The sequence below is a fragment of the Maniola hyperantus genome, chromosome 16, assembly GCF_902806685.2.
Source record: "Maniola hyperantus chromosome 16, iAphHyp1.2, whole genome shotgun sequence".
Taxonomy (NCBI): Eukaryota; Metazoa; Arthropoda; class Insecta; order Lepidoptera; family Nymphalidae; genus Maniola; species Maniola hyperantus.
This window is the reverse complement of record NC_048551.1, coordinates 10,550,562-10,569,302: the sequence shown is the minus strand read 5'-3', so window position 1 is coordinate 10,569,302 and position 18,741 is coordinate 10,550,562. Positions and strand designations below refer to the sequence as shown.

Here is an 18,741-nt window from a genome sequence, read left to right as displayed (position 1 = left end):
CATTTAGGCTCATTTTAGGGTTCCGTGCCTCAAAAGGAAAAACGGAACCCTTATAGGATCACTTTGTTGTCTGTCTGTCTGTCTGTCTGTCTGTCTGTCTGTCTGTCTGTCTGTCTGTCTGTCTGTCTGTCTGTCCGTCTGTCCGTCTGTCTGTCAAGAAACCTACAGGGTACTTCCCGTTGACCCAGAATCATGAAATTTGGCAGGTAGGTAGATCTTATAGCTGAAATTTGGGAAAAAATCTGAAAATCGTGAATTTAGGGTTAGATCACACAAAAAAATTAAATTGTGGTCATGAACTAATAATTAGTATTTTCAATTGTCTAAGTAAGATAACTATATCAAGTGGGATATCATATGAAAGGGCTTCACCTGTGCATTCTGAAACAGATTTTTATTTATTTTTATGTATCATAGTTTTTGAAGTATCCTGCAAAATGTCGAAAAAATACGACTAGTACGGAACCCTCATTGCGCGAGCCTGACTCGCACTTGGCCGGTTTTTTCATTTTATCCTGCAAAATGGGGATGATAAAAATAATGTCCAGCAGAGTTTATTGGACTTCTTCAGACAAAGCGGCTAAACGGTACTTCTGCCTGGCAGAATCTAGCCAGGTAAGTTGGTTTTCAAGGTTTCCAGATTTTAAAACACTTTTTCAAAATTTCCTACCGGCTCTCGGATCGAAAGAAAATTCGACTATTACGCTGCCGAAATCAGGTTTGAAAGCGCTGTGATTGGCAGAGATATTTTCGCGCCATTCAAAAATAAGATTTCTGCGCAGGTATATCAGCGTAACTTAAAAAGTGGTAAAGTCCTTTTCATGAAAGAGTCCCGCGGTGATTTTTGGAACTATAATGTCTATGATGAATGTCGGACTATGTTGGCGATGATTGTCGGCCATGTTGTCGTTCGTCGATGTTATCAAGTTCGTTTGTTGTGGTAGATTTTTGTGAGTTTTTAACTAGTTTAGTGCATTTTAAAGATTGTTTACAATGCCATTATATGGCATACAATGGCAGCGCTGCGTCTGGGGGACTTCTTTTATGAAAAGGACTTTAGTACCTGATCTGATATCTGCACAGGAACGACGGTGAGCAGCGCCGCGTCGTACGCGCAGCCGAGCGCGTTGCACGCGAAACATTGCACGATGCCCGCGTGACGCTTCTCCACGCGCTCGATGTGGAGGTCCGAATCTGGAAGAAGGATTTTATTAAAGCCAAATAGGTGGGTTCATGTTGATGATGGCAGCAATGTCGCGGCAGCAATGTAGCGGAACGTTGCTGCCTAGCTCGGAATGTAATGCCATATAAGCTTATAGAGATGGGGACCAGTAGTGCCGCGACAGGACTGTGACATCTAGTGACTGCACTGTTGCGGCAGCGCTGCTGCGTGCAACGTGGTTTGGAATCACACCTTTACTATTCATAAGATGGTGTCTGTCTGGTAGGACGGTTTAGGCCTTGGCTAGCTAATCCTACCAGCAAAGCCGACCCGCTGAGCGATTTAGCGTTCCGCTAACGTGTAGTAACCGATGAGAGGTATGGGTTTAATGAAACTGCCATACCCCCTCCAAGTTAGCCCGCTTTCATCTTAGACTGCATCGTCACTTACCATCAGGTGTGATCGCATTCAAGGGCTAACTTGTATCAGAATTTTAAAAAAAATTTACTTAAATCCGTTGGATTATTTACGTTCAGCAAAAGCTTTACGCTTAATTAGATGATGCCCGCGACTTACTCCCCCTTGTATATAACTTTAAAAATCCCGTGGAAACTGTTTGATTGAAACGGAATCAAAGAGTGGAACTCCTCAAAAGGTGGTTTGCCTCACTTAACTTTTTCAATTCAATTTAATTCAAATTTCTTTATTGCGAATATGGGTAAACAGTGAAGATGTTACAAAAACAAAAAGGTTACAAAAGGTATTTTAAAAGTAAACATGATCTGATAAATAAACAGGTAAATGGGATGATGAAAATTCTTTACCTACCTACCTATGTCTCCCACAACTGGCCTACTTTTAGGCACCATCACAATCAGAAACCATAATATTATTACAAAGCATACGATCGTGCTGAAATTGTTAGTGCTCAGACTATAAATTCATTCTAAAAGTAACGTACAATGTAGTGAGTTGTAGGTGTTCAGGTAAAAACAAAGCTATTTGTGAACACCAAACAGCGATCGGAACAAGTCGGGAAACTCGGATCCTTAGCGCTAAATTACTTTTAAACTAACTCGCGCAGTTGCTACTGTGAAAAGGGAAAATTGGAAATTTATTGCTTTACAATTTGTTGAGCTCAGCTATAAGAGTTTTGGGAATATATGTATAAAACGTAACGGCTTTTCAGATATCAGTTGATGTCGTCATCTCAAAGGATGAACTTCCAAAACAGAACATATGTCTCGTGTTGGGATTTCCATAATCATCGGTCCTGTGCCGCTTGTGTACAGCATCTTCCTTGCTTGTCCACCAAAGTAGGGGTCTACCAAGTACCAACACAAAGCTGTTCGATATCGGGTCGCCATTTTAGCACCTTGGGACCATAACACCTATATGTTTGTCGAACTATGTACCCTGCCCAATGTCCAATGCCATTTCAGCTTCGCAACCCGTTGAACTACGTCTGTTACTCTGGTTCTCCTACGGATCTTCTCATTTCTACTGATTTGAATTTATATTTATTTTATGCTTGGCATAAACCCAGCCAAATTAAAAAAATTAAATTGTTAAGAAACCCATTGAATGAAATTATCAGTAAAAATTATTTTTGTTGTAATAGGCTACTTGACTCATATCTAATTTCGTCCAATAAATGATTATTTATATAGTATTTTGCTTAAAACAACGAAATATATCAATAACAATTATTAAAAACGCAGGATGGATATATAAATCCAATTTAAAAAAATACAATTTTTATTTTTATTTGAAACGCAGAAAACGCTGTCAGCCATGATGTGACGTCATTAAATATGTAAACAAAGAAATGTCATTCCTATGTCACGCGGGGACTAACGTAGTATCCATATATATAAAATTTAGAGTCCTGACTAACTTATATATCAACGCACAGCCTAAACATCTAAACAGCTGGTCCTAGATACATGAAATTTGGTGAGTGTGTTCTTTGTAGGTAAAGAGAAGGTATCCACTAGGAAAGGATTTTTTGAAATTCCACCTCTGAGTGGGTTAAATGGAGGTTTGAAATTTATGAAGTCCACGCGGGCGAAGTCACGAGCATAAGCTAGTTTTTATATATTTCTACAAACTCATAGTAAACGTAAAAAAATATCGTTTTCTCTTTATAAATTGAATAAGTTATTAAGTAAGACTTACAACAAAGTGATCTTTGCAAAAATAAATTTGGGTTGAAGTCGTTAGTCATATAGGATCCCTTTAAGCAAGTCTTTGCGTGTTACGTATATTTATTTCACTGGGCACTCTAATCCACAACTTTCCTGTGGTCTTTATCGATGCGTTTTTTACATTCTCGGATGATACAATAACGATAATTACTATATTTTTCACGTAAACTAGTATAGAAGTCATGTTTATTAAACTTTGGTAGGTTATGCTCAGTATATATAATGTACTCTGTGGTTATGCTGTTGTTTACAAATGCATGACGTCAGAGCACAGATAATCTATCGGCCAAACATGGCCGACAGTGTTTTCACCTGAGTTACGTAAGCGGCAACCAGAAGGATTTTTGAAGGAAACGAAGATAGGCTTTTACTAAATTTATATTCTTAAATCTTTACATTTTAACTTAACCTAACGTCTGCACTCTGCACCGAGGTTAGATGCAGAGTTTTACATGGTGACGACCTAAATCTAATCTAACCTAAATAAGAGACTGCGTCGAGGTGTGACGACAGACTGCCCCTCTTCACATCTCTCACTTGGTTTAAATACCTTAATGTTAAAATATAGCTAAATCCCAATACGTTGCGGAGTCACGTATGGCATAAGGTAGTTTCTTGCTGACGGAGCGCTGGACTTATGACCTAGTGACTTAGCCTTCAAAGATGGTTTACTGCGTAAGTGATTTGAACTAGGTTATCGTTAGGATATGTAACACCTCCGCCCTCAGAGAGGCAACAATGGTTCGAATGTTGCCGAGACGTCGCATTCCTTATCCTCTTGAGATTGCTAGGTATTTGAAGTGGAAGCTATCTGCTGCTGTGAGATGGCCGCTATCCCGTTCGTGAAAATCAAGCATTTGTAATGGCCTGGACAAATCGTTGTCAGATTTCTTGTGGCATCCATCGGAAATGGCGATATGCTTTTCAAACTCGAAGTTTAGCCTTCTATTGTATTCGAGATCCTTTTCCAAAAGTGCTTCTGCTTGAATTGACAGGATTTCCTCAGGTTTGGTGAACTTGATGATGATGGGTGGCCGAATTCTCGAGGAAATTCCAGATTTGTGCTTCGGACATTCTGTCTCTATGGTAGGTACATGAATAGTGTCTCGATAGTTGCAAGGAAAGGTTAGGATGGACCTACCTACTAGTAAAACCTACGAAAATAGGGCTTTACTAATATTATAGGTAATTTGAATTTTCTTTGTCTAACGATATTATTTCGAGTTTGGAATTAGGTAACAGCAGTATTAGAATGTCGGACATGACACCGCAATTAATTGAAATGAATTATTGATCTTGAATTTATTATCGATTCACAAGCGGAATCTATATACCTATAGTCAGCAAAACCGCGGCTGTAATTTGTCTCTACTTATTATAATTTATAATAAATAGTAATTTATTATAAACGTTGTTCGATATGAGACTAACCTACATTTTAAAGTGCTTATCTGACGAAATTACATCGCGGATATCGAATCGAAATATTCTTTATTATTTCTACGTAAATCTCACGTGGCGGCTGTACCTAAAGAAATTCAGGATGCCAAAACTTTTACGCTCTAAGGTGGTAATCTAGATAGATTACCCTAAAAGTCTAAAATTGGATTTCTATTTTTCGGCGGTTCTTCAACAATGTAAGATTCCGAAACCTATAAACTAACTATGGGGTGGTAACCAAGATTGATTGCCCTAAACCTAAATAAGGACTTCTATTTTACTAACAATTTTTCTGTGGGCCTATTAAGGCTATTTAGGCTACCGAAAGAAAGGATAATATTCTAGATAAGTACTAAATTATGATTAGGTGTAGGAAAATGGAAACAGGGAAGCAACACGAGAACAATTCAAGTGTACTTACATGTAATCCTTCCTGTAGGTACTACTGTCTCCTCTGGTGTATCAATTTTTGGATACTCCTTTTGGTCTTGCCGCAGATCCGTAGATTCCGCATCCTCGTCCTCAGTTCCCTAGCTACCCTATGTAGTTACGGGGCCCGAACAACAAGGATCCTACCGACTGCGCCAGTTACGTAAGCGGCAACCAGAAGGATTTTTGAAGGAAACGAAGATAGGCTTTTACTAAATTTATATTCTTAAATCTTTACATTTTAACTTAACCTAACGTCTGCACTCTGCACCGAGGTTAGATGCAGAGTTTTACATGGTGACGACCTAAATCTAATCTAACCTAAATAAGAGACTGCGTCGAGGTGTGACGACAGACTGCCCCTCTTCACATCTCTCACTTGGTTTAAATACCTTAATGTTAAAATATAGCTAAATCCCAATACGTTGCGGAGTCACGTATGGCAATGAGGTAGTTTCTTGCTGACGGAGCGCTGGACTTATGACCTAGTGACTTAGCCTTCAAAGATGGTTTACTGCGTAAGTGATTTGAACTAGGTTATCGTTAGGATATGTAACACCTGTCTAAGAAAAATATTTTTTTAAATTAAAGTTTTACGGTTTTTAGGGCGCAAAAAAATATAGTGTTAATTTTTTTGATATAATAGGACAAATATTAACCATTTAAGACCAACTTAAAAAAATTGTCAAGTAGCCTATTAATGGTAACTTGTAGTAAATAATAACAATTAGGTAGTAACTTGAACACTTTGAAAGAATTTTTCCTTCAAGCTGCTCTAGAGAAATAAGTTGTAAAAGAGATTGTTTTCTACGAGACTTCGCAAATTATATTAATTGCCGTTAGTTGCCTTTATACACTACGTCAAAGTGGATAACAAGTTGCAAACAACGATCGAAGAAGAAAGGGGACTCCGCTCTTCAGTGCTCACTAAATTACTTCTCTAAACTTACTCGCTCTATTGCTCCCGTAGAGAGGAAGCTTTTTATTGCCTTGTATTGATTTATCTACGACAATGGTGTTAATTTGGAGGTACACTTATCTTAAATTAAGATTCTACACAGCTTAATGTGAACTTAATTGACTGGTGTACAAACAGTGGAAAATGTTAACGGATTTCTATTTAAACAGAAAAACACTTAAAATTTGACTAGCGTAAAAGGTTTCGTTTTCGTAGCTTCGTTTATTCGCGTAGTTGTCGTACCTAACTTAGTATACATAGTTACGCCTACTGAACTACTAAAGGTATAAACAATTTTTGACGACTTTTGATGTAGAGGTATGTGCTGTATTATAATTGAGAACCCGAGATCGATTCGTGGCTGGTAGGTCGTCTGGTCTGGAAGAGACCTCGTCTCGCGGGCAACAGCTAGTATATAGCTGTAGCCTTTCCCAGTCTTGATAAATTTAGCGTTCAGTAACCAGTGTACCACAGGCGCAGATTGACCTAAAGGAACCCTGCAGACGATGAGAGCACTGGCACCTTCGCTAGCATTGACGCTGCCCGCTGAACCTTCCCAATGAGGAAGTGGAAGTATACATCTGGGTATGGTAATTAACAACCTATTATAGTATAATATATGAACTAACCTGTAGCCTGTATCCCTTTGCCAGTCTTGATCAGTTCAGCGTTAAGTATCCAGTGTACCACAGGCGAGGGCTGGCCATGAGGGACCCCACAGGAGATGCGGGCACTGGCTCCTTCGCTGGCGTTGACGCTGCCCGCTGAGCCTTCCCAGTGAGGAGGTTGAAGAGCTATAACCTTCCACGAGCGACGGAGGGTGTTGGCTGAGCAGGAATAGACGCCCTGAGAAAATTTGTTTTCATTTATATAATGAAAGCAAGATTATTGTACAATGAGAGGTTTTGGTGCACGGTAGCTCGATTTCGTAAAACCTGCATCAATAATAATTATTATTACAATCTCAATAATTGTTGTGATTGGCTGAATTTGTGCTATTCTTTTTGCAACAATGCATTGTAACCAATAGTGAGCAAGCATCAAGCAATCGGAGGTGATTGCGATCGTGATATTGTAACTGTCATTCTACCGCAATCGAGCAGCAGGTCTAGCAGTAGCGCTGTCATTAGAGATGGAGCACAGGCGCGGTACAGTCAAGCAAAAATTTGATCATGCAAACCTTACATCGCTTTTAACAGCATTACGTTTTCTGTGGAACTATCCGCTAACCGTAATAACCACCTATTTGAAATTGCTGAAGTGTAATTACAAAAATCGTTTCCTCATCCCTAATCAGAAATCGTTTCAGGATCTCTTGTTTCGGAAAATAAAAGGTTCAATTATTACAGTTGGAGACAAAAGTTATTTTTACAAAGCAGTAATACATACCTCATGTTCCCCAGTAAAGTTTTCCACAACCAAGGCATTGCTTTGCCCAGGTAAATTGGTATCGGTGCCTCTGCTCCAGGCGACTCTTGGTTGAGGAGTTCCCACGATACCGCACCACAGCCTTAAAGAATTATCTGGCAGTACGGGAATAGTTAATACTCCTTCTTTGTCTATTCTGCCCACGTAGTCTTCTGTTTCTAGGAACCTGTTAAAAAAATATTGATGATAACCTGGGACAAAATATCTGAAAACGTAGATACAAAATCTCTCTCTCTCAAAAGTTTTTAGACCCAGTGATTTGAGGATTATATTGATATATGCCAGTAATTTTCTCCTATTGGATGTAATCCGTTGCGAAACCAAATTAACCAATCTAATCTTTTATTGGTTAGAGGAACTAGTTATAAAAGAATAATTAGCAAACTGAAGTGGCAGTAGACACTAGGAAGGTCATGTCTCTCGCAGAACATGTCTGCCGCTGGGGCAGGAGGGGCACGACTTAGCCTAACATGCCCCCCACGAGAAAATTTTGTCTAGGTACGCATTTTCTCGTATTATTCATAGAGATAACACGAGTAAATACGTAGACAAAATTTTCTCGTGGGCGCGTAGGCGTGTTGGAATGGAGACCACGTACGATGAAGTCACGACTAGTACGATAGATGGATGAGAAAGGCAGAGGACTGTGTGGTGATGGTGTGCTCAATAGATCTGAGATCATATACCTACAAACTGATAGATGGGTGGTATTGTTATGCCTCTATAGTGCGTTGAAAATTGCGATATATTTTTCCGATAGCTGTAACTAAATATCAGCCGTAATGTAAAATACGTGACATCATAATATCTTTTTTTTTATCTTTTAATAACAGGCTTTTACATTTATGTATGTCAGCCTATGATATCTTTAAAAGGTACTTTTATAAATAATTCAGAACACTTTTTGTCAATTACGTTTTTACGATTTAAAAATTATGTTGCAGTAATAAATATAAAAGCTTTTCTTTATCCAAAAACCGGTAAGTGCTTTAAAAGCTCACATGAATTACAAATGAGCCTTCATAGATGATGGATAGTGGATACCCGATTATCTTGATTTAGATACCCTGAACCTACAGCCAAGTTGCAAGTCACAGTTTTTAAGATTTTAAAATTAGGTAAAGCAAAAGATTCCTTCTTTACCAGAAAGTACTTTGAATTCCGTAAGTAACCTTCGACTTTATTAACCTAACTTTTACTAAGTAATGGACAAAAAGCATGTGAGGGCCAGACCTTCGTTATTTTATAAAAGCTGAAAGTTTCACTGCGCATTGTCCCCAACAAAGGGTCAAATATCAAATCAAATAATGTAGCAACTACCCTCCTACGTTTGTATGAAGAAAGCACCTAACTACGTCCTCTTAATTCTGGCAAAACCTAAGTTAAATCAAAATACGCTTTATTAAATATCTCAGCATAAAACTCTAAAAAACACATTCCTCCATACTTCGTAGATCGAAATTCAGGCCTATGTAGACACAACCGCGCGCTAGTTAGTTAACCTTACCTAGCCTCAAGCTAAGAACAGGACGAGTTGCGAATATAAATAGTGAACGGGACGAGTTGCGAATGGGACGAGATGCGAAAACGGGACGAGCTGCGAATGGGACGAGACGCGAACGGGACAAAATGCGAATGGGACGAGCTGCGAATTGGACGAGTTGCGAATGGGACGACTTGCTAACGAACCCTTAAATTTTCACCGTCATCATCATCGTCAACCGATCCGTTCACCGACACATCCACTGCTGGACATAGGTCTCGTGTAGGGACTTCCTCATGCAACGGTCTTGCGGCCGCCGGAATTCAGTGGCTCGATGCGACTCGTTTGATGTCGTCTGTCCACCTAGTGGGAGTCTGCCAACGCTGCGCTTTCCGTTGTGAGGTCAACATAATAGCACCTTAAATTTTAACGCAACTAAAACTGACCTGATTCCTCCATGTCCTTCGTGTTGTATCTTCAGGTACGTCCTCTCGGGCAACTCAACAGTCTGCTCGCTGATGTCGTTGGTAGCTACGCAGCCGTACGTACCGCTGTCTTCCACAGTGGCGTTGTTTATGATGAGGACTCCGTGGGGCGTGTCGAGTTGCTTTCTTGAACCCTGACATACGAACAATAGAGCCGGGATATGGTTAGGTATACTGGCTAGGATCTTGCTATACCTAGGTTCCTTTGTGATTGTTTGGTCACTCAAAATGGTTAACACCCACGACTTATTGTCTTTGTCCATTGAGTTAAATATCACTTCGTATGGACAGGGCTATTGAACAAACAAAATGGCACCGACTCAGTGGTGCTTTAGCACCAATGCAACCACAGTGATGTCTGGATTTCAAACGGGTCGTTCATTAGTATCTAAGAGGTGGCGCTGATTTATTTGGTTCCAAAACCGTGAAAAATGTTGTTCGCTTGACCATATCTTGTCATTTATATTGATGTCTTTGTCATTTATATTTAAGTAAGTATAAATTGGTCGTCACTTTTTAAAATACAATTATATCCGATTTGCCTATCTGAAGTTTCATTACATTTGGGTAGTAAGAAGTATACCTTACCTTTGAAGTCTCCTTCCACCAGCTCAGCCTAGCAGGTGGCTCCGACATCGGTTCCTTACAGTGCAGTACGACGGTGTTATGCAGGGGAGCTGTTATGACGCGTCTCTCGGGGCTGTTCCTGCTGAGGTCCACCTTGGCGATCGTGAGGCGCGCAGGAATCGATACTAGGCTTATCGCTCCATACCACACCATGCACTGGGGACAAGTTATTAAAATACTATTTGACACTAGCTGATGCCTTCGACCGCGTGGAATTAGGTTTTTCAAAAATCCCTTGGGAACTCTTTGATTTTCCGGGATAAAAATTAGCCTGTGTCACTCTCCAGGTCTTTATCTTCCTATATCCAATATCCATGCAAAAGATCACGTCAATCTGTTGCACCATTGCGACGTGATTGAAGGACAAACCAACAAACCAACAAACAAACACACTTTCGCATTTATAATAAAGGTACTGATTCGGCACAGGGTGCCGGTGCCTTTTTTTAAACGATTTAAAGCATATGCCGTCGCCACCTTTGCTCCATAGCGCGCATAGTACCTAATTAAAGGCTTGGTGCTGCTTAAATACGGTGATATGTTATTATACGAGTATAGTGATTAAGACCGCGTCGGCCTCTTAGTCGGGGGTTCGAGGTTCAATCCCGTATATGCCCCTCTGGCCTCTACCTAAACGGAGTTATGTGGGTTTTTAGCAATAAAGTATCACTTTCTTTAACGGTGGAGGAAAACATCGCGAGGAAACCTGCATGCCTGAGAGTTCTTCATAACGATCTCAAAGGCGTGTGAAGTCTACGAATTCGCACTTGGCCAGCATAGTAGACTATGACCAAACCCGCCTCATTCTGAGAAGCATGCTCAGCAGTGGGCATGGGTTGACGCCTTAACCACTAGGTTATCGTGGTTATCACCGACCGCTATCACCACATCGAAATATCTAAATATAAAATTATTATAAAGCCCAGAAGCCAACCGCAGAAACACGTATTTGTTTCGTATTTCGATCGATACGCCGACTTCCAGGAATGAGACATAATACTGACAAAGAATGTCCTGTTACAATAAAATTAACGTGTTTCATTTCTAGAACAGTCTTTGTAAGGAATCCTTGTAAGAGATAATAATAACAATAGAACGTATAAACGTGTTGTTGTTTGACACGGTTTCTTTGTGTTTTATAAAGGTTTTTTCGCAATAGACGCTAAATATCCATTAGATACTCTCATCATCAATTTGAGTATAAAAAAAACCAGATCGGATGTCTACGTGATGAAATCAAAGAAATTGAAGAGAATTATAATACCTACAGACAGACGTCCACAGCTGGACGTAGGTCTCTTGCAGGGACTTTCACACGCCACGGTTTTGCGCGCGCCGCCTGAATTCATCGCTCCCCTGTGACTCATTTTGATGTCGTCTATTCATCTAGTGGGGGGGTTTTCCAACGCTGCGCTTTTCGGTACGAGGTCGCCATTCTAGCACCTTGGGACCCCAACTCCTATCGGTTTTTCGAATTATATGCCCTGCTCATTGCTACGGAAGCATCCAACCCGTGGAGCTATATCGGTTACTCTGGTTCTCCTATGGATATCCTCATTTCTGATTTAATCGCGTAGAGAAACTCGAACTCCATAGCTCTCTCCATCACCCACTGAGTGACTGATATGTCATCACACGCACTATTCGAAGACTTCGGTCTTCAAGCACTGAGGAATTTTACTGAAGAGCTCAGACAATAACAGCTGTAACAATACCTCACCTGATACAACGCAGAGGAGGTCTTCTCTCTCACTTGCACCACCAGCCTCGTAGACACGCCGTCCTTGTCATTGACGCCGTCCACGTTATTCCAGTCGTTCCACTCCAGGTCATCAGCGGGTCGCCACCGCCAGGTCAGCCTCTCTCCAGGCACTCGGACTGTGCACTCGAAGGTCACCTCGTCGCCTACTGGCGCTGTCACTGATTCGGGGTACTTGGTAAACTCCATTTCAATTTCTGAAAAAAAAAATACATATTATGTTTAACGTGGGCACAGAGTCAAAAACAAAATTATAAGACGCGTCCGTCAGCCGCGGCTTATAGGTATCTGGATAATCTGCATATACACTGTACTGTGCCCACTGTTGGACATAAGACGCGAATGAAAACTTGAGCGCTCGGACTGCGCTGCGAGAGATATCTCGCAAGACGACTGTGAACACCCATAAGTCGCGGCTTACAGACGCGTCCTATAATTTGTTTCACGCTTCAGGCATAATGTCGGAGCCAAATTTGTTCTGTGCTTCAGGGTATCATATTACATCCAGAGGCTCGACAAAGCTAGTCAGAGAAATCGCGCGGTAAGTGCAGGATAAAGGAGCTCCTTTATCCTGCACTGAACTGGCATACGTAGTTAGGAATCTATCTTGTTGGGTCCCGGTCGTCGTGATGGTCATTTACCACGTGATCAAAGGCGTTGGACTACTGTGACGTGAGTGTACTGTAATTTGTAACTAGGGAAGATTTATGGTTTGTTTGATTGCATAATTTACTTTAATTTTGTTCCGACGGGATTTTTAAAAAACCTACATCCACGCGGACGAAACCTATTTCAATATGTTACAATTTACAATTTACATGGCCGTAAGTGGAATATTTATACCTAACTACATTTTTCCGGGGCCTCAAAACGTGTACCTAAGTATAAGTATATCTATCTAATATATCTATATCATTTTATCATAGCGTCGGTTTTGGAAGTATGCTTCCAACCTTTAAGTCATACATTGTAGTAAGCACCTATAATAAGACACATTTTGTTCGGAAGTCATGCTACATATTTTATGATGACTGTACCTAACTATCGAGTCGCAAGTGGGCAGTCGGGCACCTATTAAAATCAAAAAAGAAGTCAGTTACGTTTTTTTGTTTGCGTTCTTCGTTCCGTGATACATACGTAACCAATGAGAGAAACCTCGAGTCGCTGCGTCCTTGGAATATTGTTACCCACACATTTCGATCTTGAAAGGTGAATGACGCATCAAATCGTGTGATTAAAATTTCATTGCACCTCCCAAACGAAATTGAGTCCTATTTAAATATGTCAGTAGATCAACAATCGTTTGATATTAACAGTTGATATTGGACGTTCGGGATGGGGAGACGCGAAATTATCAGATTCTTCTTACGAAGCAATGACCGCTGGGAGAATTTAAAACAACTTTATCTACATGTTGAATCACTACCTTGGAATACCTACATTTGTCTGGGTGGTTCAGATATAATAATAACTTGTGTTGATTGACGCTCTCAGGTTTCAAAGATATTTTTTGACCTTGTGGTAGAGCCCGAAACAAGTTTAATATGAACCTATATAAGTCCCGCAAATTGCTATTGCGCTGGAACCTGACGTCATTTACCATTGTCATATGGTGCACGTGCTGACTAATCAGGCTAGTCTTTGATATAGTAAGTATTAGGATTAGGTAAATAGTTATAAGATTTTTAAGGCGATATTAGTAACAATTATATTATGATCTTGATAATATGGTCGAAATGGAGGAATTTTTTTTTTACGGCAGCCGAAATAAAAATATACCATCAGCTCGAAACTTTAGTCTAGTGCTGACGCCACTAAAATGGCGGCTACGCGCATTAGCAATTTGCAGGACTTAGGTATACTCACATTAATCGCATTTTTATTCGTTGACAATTTGCGTATGAAATATGAGTATACTCTTATCATCATAGCTTAACTGTCTTAACCCATCCCCGGTCCACTACTGACAACGGGTTTCCTCTCAGAATGCGAAGGGGTTAGACCTTAGTCCTTAGTGCACCACGCTGGCCAAGTGCGGATGCACACCTTTGGGAATATTATGGAGAACTCTCAGAATACAACAGGCAGGCATGCAACAAAATTGCATACATTCAAATAGAGGATAAAACTGTATTGTTTTAATGACACTCATTTCCTTTTAATCTCTGTATTAGAACGGAACAACCCGGCCATTTTTATTAGAAAGAATTTCTACTCCACATTTAGTTTTTAACCAAAGAGATTTATCTGAAAAGTAGAGCGACTTTATAGCAATATTTTAAGCATGACATCGAGAAACATAATATCATCACAACCACACTAATATTAGCCTATAATTATGTGTTAATCCTGGGTATACCTAATCTATCTCCATTCCAAATTTCAGCCAAATCTGTCCTGTAGTTTTTGCGTGAAAGAGTAACAAACAAACAAACAGACACACACACACATACACACACTGAGAGAGAGATATATAAACTTTGGCCTTTATAATATTAGTGTGATGTGATGGGTTTTATTGCATCCTATCTATCAATGATACAACGCTAAATATCTTCGTATTTACCCAATTAAGCTACATGGGATCTTTGTTTTTCAATTTGGAAATAATACGACGTTATAACATTAAATGGATTGAGTTGAAATCGAAAAACCTTAGCTGTATGCCATTTGCAATAAAATAGGCTTTATGGCTTGCACACACACAAAGCGTGACGGCAGACGTGACGGCAGACGTGACGGCAGACGTGACGGCAGACGTGACGGCAGACGTGACGGCAGACGTGACGGCAGACGTGACGGCAGACGTGACGGCAGACGTGACGGCAGACGTGACGGCAGACGTGACGGCAGACGCGACGGTAATAAATATCCAACGCGAAACTATGTGTTCAACGTGCGCATGAGTGACTGAAATGTATTCTAAACATAATCCATACCTACTTAATATTATTATTGCCAAAGTGTGTCTGTCCTTCTGTCTGCCCGTCTGTCTGTCCATCTGCTTGTCTGTCTGTCTGCTAGCCTTTCACGGTCCATCCGTTCAACCGATTATGACGAAATTTGGTACAGAGATAGCTTGCATTCCGGGGAAGGACATAGGTATCCCGGAAAAGCAAAGAGTTTCCACGGGATTTTTAAAAACCTAGATCCACGCGTGCGAAGACGCAGGCATCAGCTAGTTATTCATGTATACAGAACTAAAACCTAAAATGCTTCTAAAATGCGTCCTATTTCAGCAATCATAGAGTCGTAGGACGGGTATAGATTCTTACCACAAATAATCGCACAGTCGCGCAAATAAGTTGAACAGCCGTTCAGCTTAGTTTCTTACAAGAAAACTACCAAATTAAATGGGATTACGCAAAATGAATTTATTTCAAGTTTTGAGTAATATAGTATTCCTGTCGATTCATAGCTTATTGGAAAATAAGTTTAAATTTTTTTTACTTCTGTTATTTATTTACGCCCAAAGTTAGGTGAAATTTCGCGATTTGTGTGGATCCAAACCTTAAAGAAAACAAAACGGGTCATCCACTTTAAAGCCTTGTTTATTCTGTCTAATGTTTTTTTATTCCGTACTTTACATTCAGTACTTAACGACTGATGTCTGAGCGCAATTATTATGAGTTTTTCTAATTTACGTTGAAACGATTCACATCATAAAATTTGATGGTAAGCTTTACGGAGCTTTCAGAAATTAAGTTTGACTCTGGAGTCTGTTTTATATGGTTTTTATAACCGTGATAATGAATGACATTCATCGTTATCATTATTTTAAGTATGAAAGTCTGTTTTGGATGATGATAGCGAATTATACCTACTTGTTGTTCCTTGAGTAACATGAACTTCCGCAAAGTAAAGCCTGCTTCTATCTATTTTAATGACATTCGGCACAAATTCGGGTATAATGAGTATAAAATGACTTCTCACGCGCCATTTTAACTTTATGTGTCAATTTTCATGTCAAACAAACGCTTTTAGTCCCTATTTTAAAGGTAAGCCGTATTTTTGACATGTCAGTTGACCCTTAGAGCTAAAATGGCACGTGAAAAGTCATTTTGGACGGATTATAAGTAAATTATGTACCTATATGAATCTGGGCAGAGATTGTTTTTGAATCTAGCAAAAGCTTATAAAAAACTACATAGACACTGTGTGGTACCTATAGTAATTTCTCAATGGTTTTTGAACAGCTAAACTGGTCGGCAGTTACCACCTAAACCTGATTCTAATAAGAGAGCCAACATTATGACGAGTTACCGTGAAATTGGTGTGTACACACAAACGCGCAAGTAGCCATTGAGGGTTGGGTTCCAGACCCCGGCTGTAATGACCGATTTTTTTAGATCCGTAAGTAGCTTAACAATATAATGGCCTTATGGTGTAATAGTGTGAGTCTGTATTTATCGTCAGACCGTGTCGTCAGGGATAAGAATGACTCTCTGTTAGATAGATAATGCCAGTAAACCTTTTGCTCTGTATAGAGGAATACAAAGCGTATTTGATATCATATAACATGAGTATGACAAATGAAGTAGGTATGTTGTACCAAATAGTTAGAAATTCTTTCGTTGCCTCTGGTACTTTTTTTTCTCGTAGAAGGGGAAAATTCTCATGGACATCCGAATCTGATAGTGCCGGAGTCAAAATCGGTTAAGCGGATGGACCATGAAAAGGTAACAGCCAACTAGGATATTTTCGCTAATATTAGTTGGGATAGTAATAATATGATAGGTAATAAAGTAACAATGATGAGATCTAGCTAACTTAGGCACATAATATTATATGCCACTAGCAATTGCCCGCGACTTCGTCCACATAAATATTTCTGGTTTCTCATGAGATCTGAAATTTTCCCGCTGCAAAAGGCCTCACTTACCCACTCACTCAGTCTCATTTTAAGGCACGAAACCCAGAATACCCTAAATGCCAATTTTCATATCTCTGACTTCAAAAACATAGGATTTTCATAAAACTTTTCAACCCCTATTTCACCCCCTTAGGGGGGAATTTAGTTAGATCCTTTCTTATCTCATACCTACCCCCTAGAAAGAACCTACGTTTCAAATTTCAAGTAAAAATAACAATACTTAGTTAAAACTTTTCTATAATAACTTTTCCCCCATTTTGGGGATGGGACCCCCATGGGATTTCCTAAATTGATCGATTTTCAAGTTTCTAACTTCAAAAACATAGGACTTTCATATAACCTTCAACCCCCCCTTTCACACCATTAGGGGGAAGGGGGGGGGGGGTTATTCAAAACCGTTTCTTAGCTGACATCTACGTCCTAGAAAGAACCTACCTTCCAAATTTCAAGTTTGTAGGCTTTATAGTTCCTGAGATTTCGTGATTAGTCAGTCAGTCAGTCAGTCAGTCAGTCAGGAAGTGAGTGGTATTTCGCTTTTATATATTTAGATAAATGCACCACAGTTACAGTAGCAAAGTAGTAGTTGTAAAACAAAGTTTAACTGCAACTTAAGTAAGCACATAAGTAGTAAGCAGAAGTTGCTTGGACATCATAAGTTCATAACTGTACCGGTTCGGACTTCGGAAACTCAAACAAGTTTTTATTATTAACACCGTCCAAGACATATCACTTCACATTTATCTACAGAACCCGCTACTGGATTAGTGATTTTTAGGGTTCCGCACCAGACAAAGAAGGAACGAAGTAATAAGTACTTCGTTTCCTGTCTGTCTGTCTGTCAAACCCCCTTTTCGTGAAAACCGTATAGAGATATTAAGTTGAAATTAATATGAAATACTTAGATCTTCCATCCCTTAGAACTGTGAAAAAATAAAACTTCTAAGTCAACGCAATCAATGGCCGTTAAATGGCACATATTTTGACACTCGCAAGAGCATCAAAACGTAAAGGGTACTTACCTTTGACCAACAATCGTAAAATTTGGCATTGAAGCAATGTCTTATAGCACGAGTAAAGGAAAAATCCGAAAAATCCGAAAAACATAAAGCAGTTAGGTATAGGTTACATAATATCACATTAGCGATTTCAAACTTATATTTGCAGTTAGAGATAATAAAATAATTATTACACACGTAACCTTCCAAGGTACGGAACCCTCGGTGCGCAAGTCCGACTCACACTTTTCCGGTTTATTTTATTTAACTTCACGTCAATACACAAACTGTCAATGTGTGCAGTGCATGGCTACCTGCCGCATCCGCCGGGACTCGGGAGCGACACCGACCAATTCAAAAATAAAAGAAATAAAAGTCTATACGAGAATTTCCCCTTTCATGCCATACAACGCTGGTTTTCTTACTAACACGCTGGAATGAGGTATCCTCACACACGCAACGATGGACAACACATAATTCGAAAGTCACGCCACTTAAAGATATTTATCCCGACGGGTGAAATGGGTCGCTTCGAATGAAACAGACGGTTCCATCAATTTGTTCTGGATTAAAAAAGTAGATAATTATGCTGGCAAATGGCAATTAATTTTAATGAGTAAACAAATCGAGTTTTCACTGTAATTGCAAGAAATCTTATTTAGGGGAGCGCTGATTTTAAAAAAGTTCTTTTTTATTGTTTTTTACATTTGTACCTATCTTGTATCGAAATTTTAAAAAGGTAAGGGCATTTGTGCACTCATCCGTATTCGGGATTCTTCGAGGTGGTCGTCATACAAATACTTACTCGTTCGATTCGTATTTTTACGGAATCCGTGATTTCACGGATGAGTGCATAAACGCCCTAACCAATGACTTATTTGTATACTACTAGAAG

General features: G+C 39.7%; 1 protein-coding gene across 1 annotated transcript in view; it reads right to left on the bottom strand.

Annotated features, from left to right (window-relative positions):
• boi (brother of ihog) overlaps positions 1 to 18,741 on the bottom strand; it is a 56,857-nt gene that overhangs the window by 10,107 nt on the left and 28,009 nt on the right. Inside the window, exons 3-8 of the mRNA XM_034977039.2 lie at positions 11,940 to 12,175; positions 10,181 to 10,375; positions 9,554 to 9,726; positions 7,586 to 7,790; positions 6,826 to 7,042; positions 1,064 to 1,194 (exon numbers count right to left, since the gene is read on the bottom strand). Of these exons, the coding sequence (XP_034832930.1) occupies positions 1,064 to 1,194; positions 6,826 to 7,042; positions 7,586 to 7,790; positions 9,554 to 9,726; positions 10,181 to 10,375; positions 11,940 to 12,175 (1,157 nt within the window). The remainder of the gene's footprint in view (positions 1 to 1,063; positions 1,195 to 6,825; positions 7,043 to 7,585; positions 7,791 to 9,553; positions 9,727 to 10,180; positions 10,376 to 11,939; positions 12,176 to 18,741) is intronic.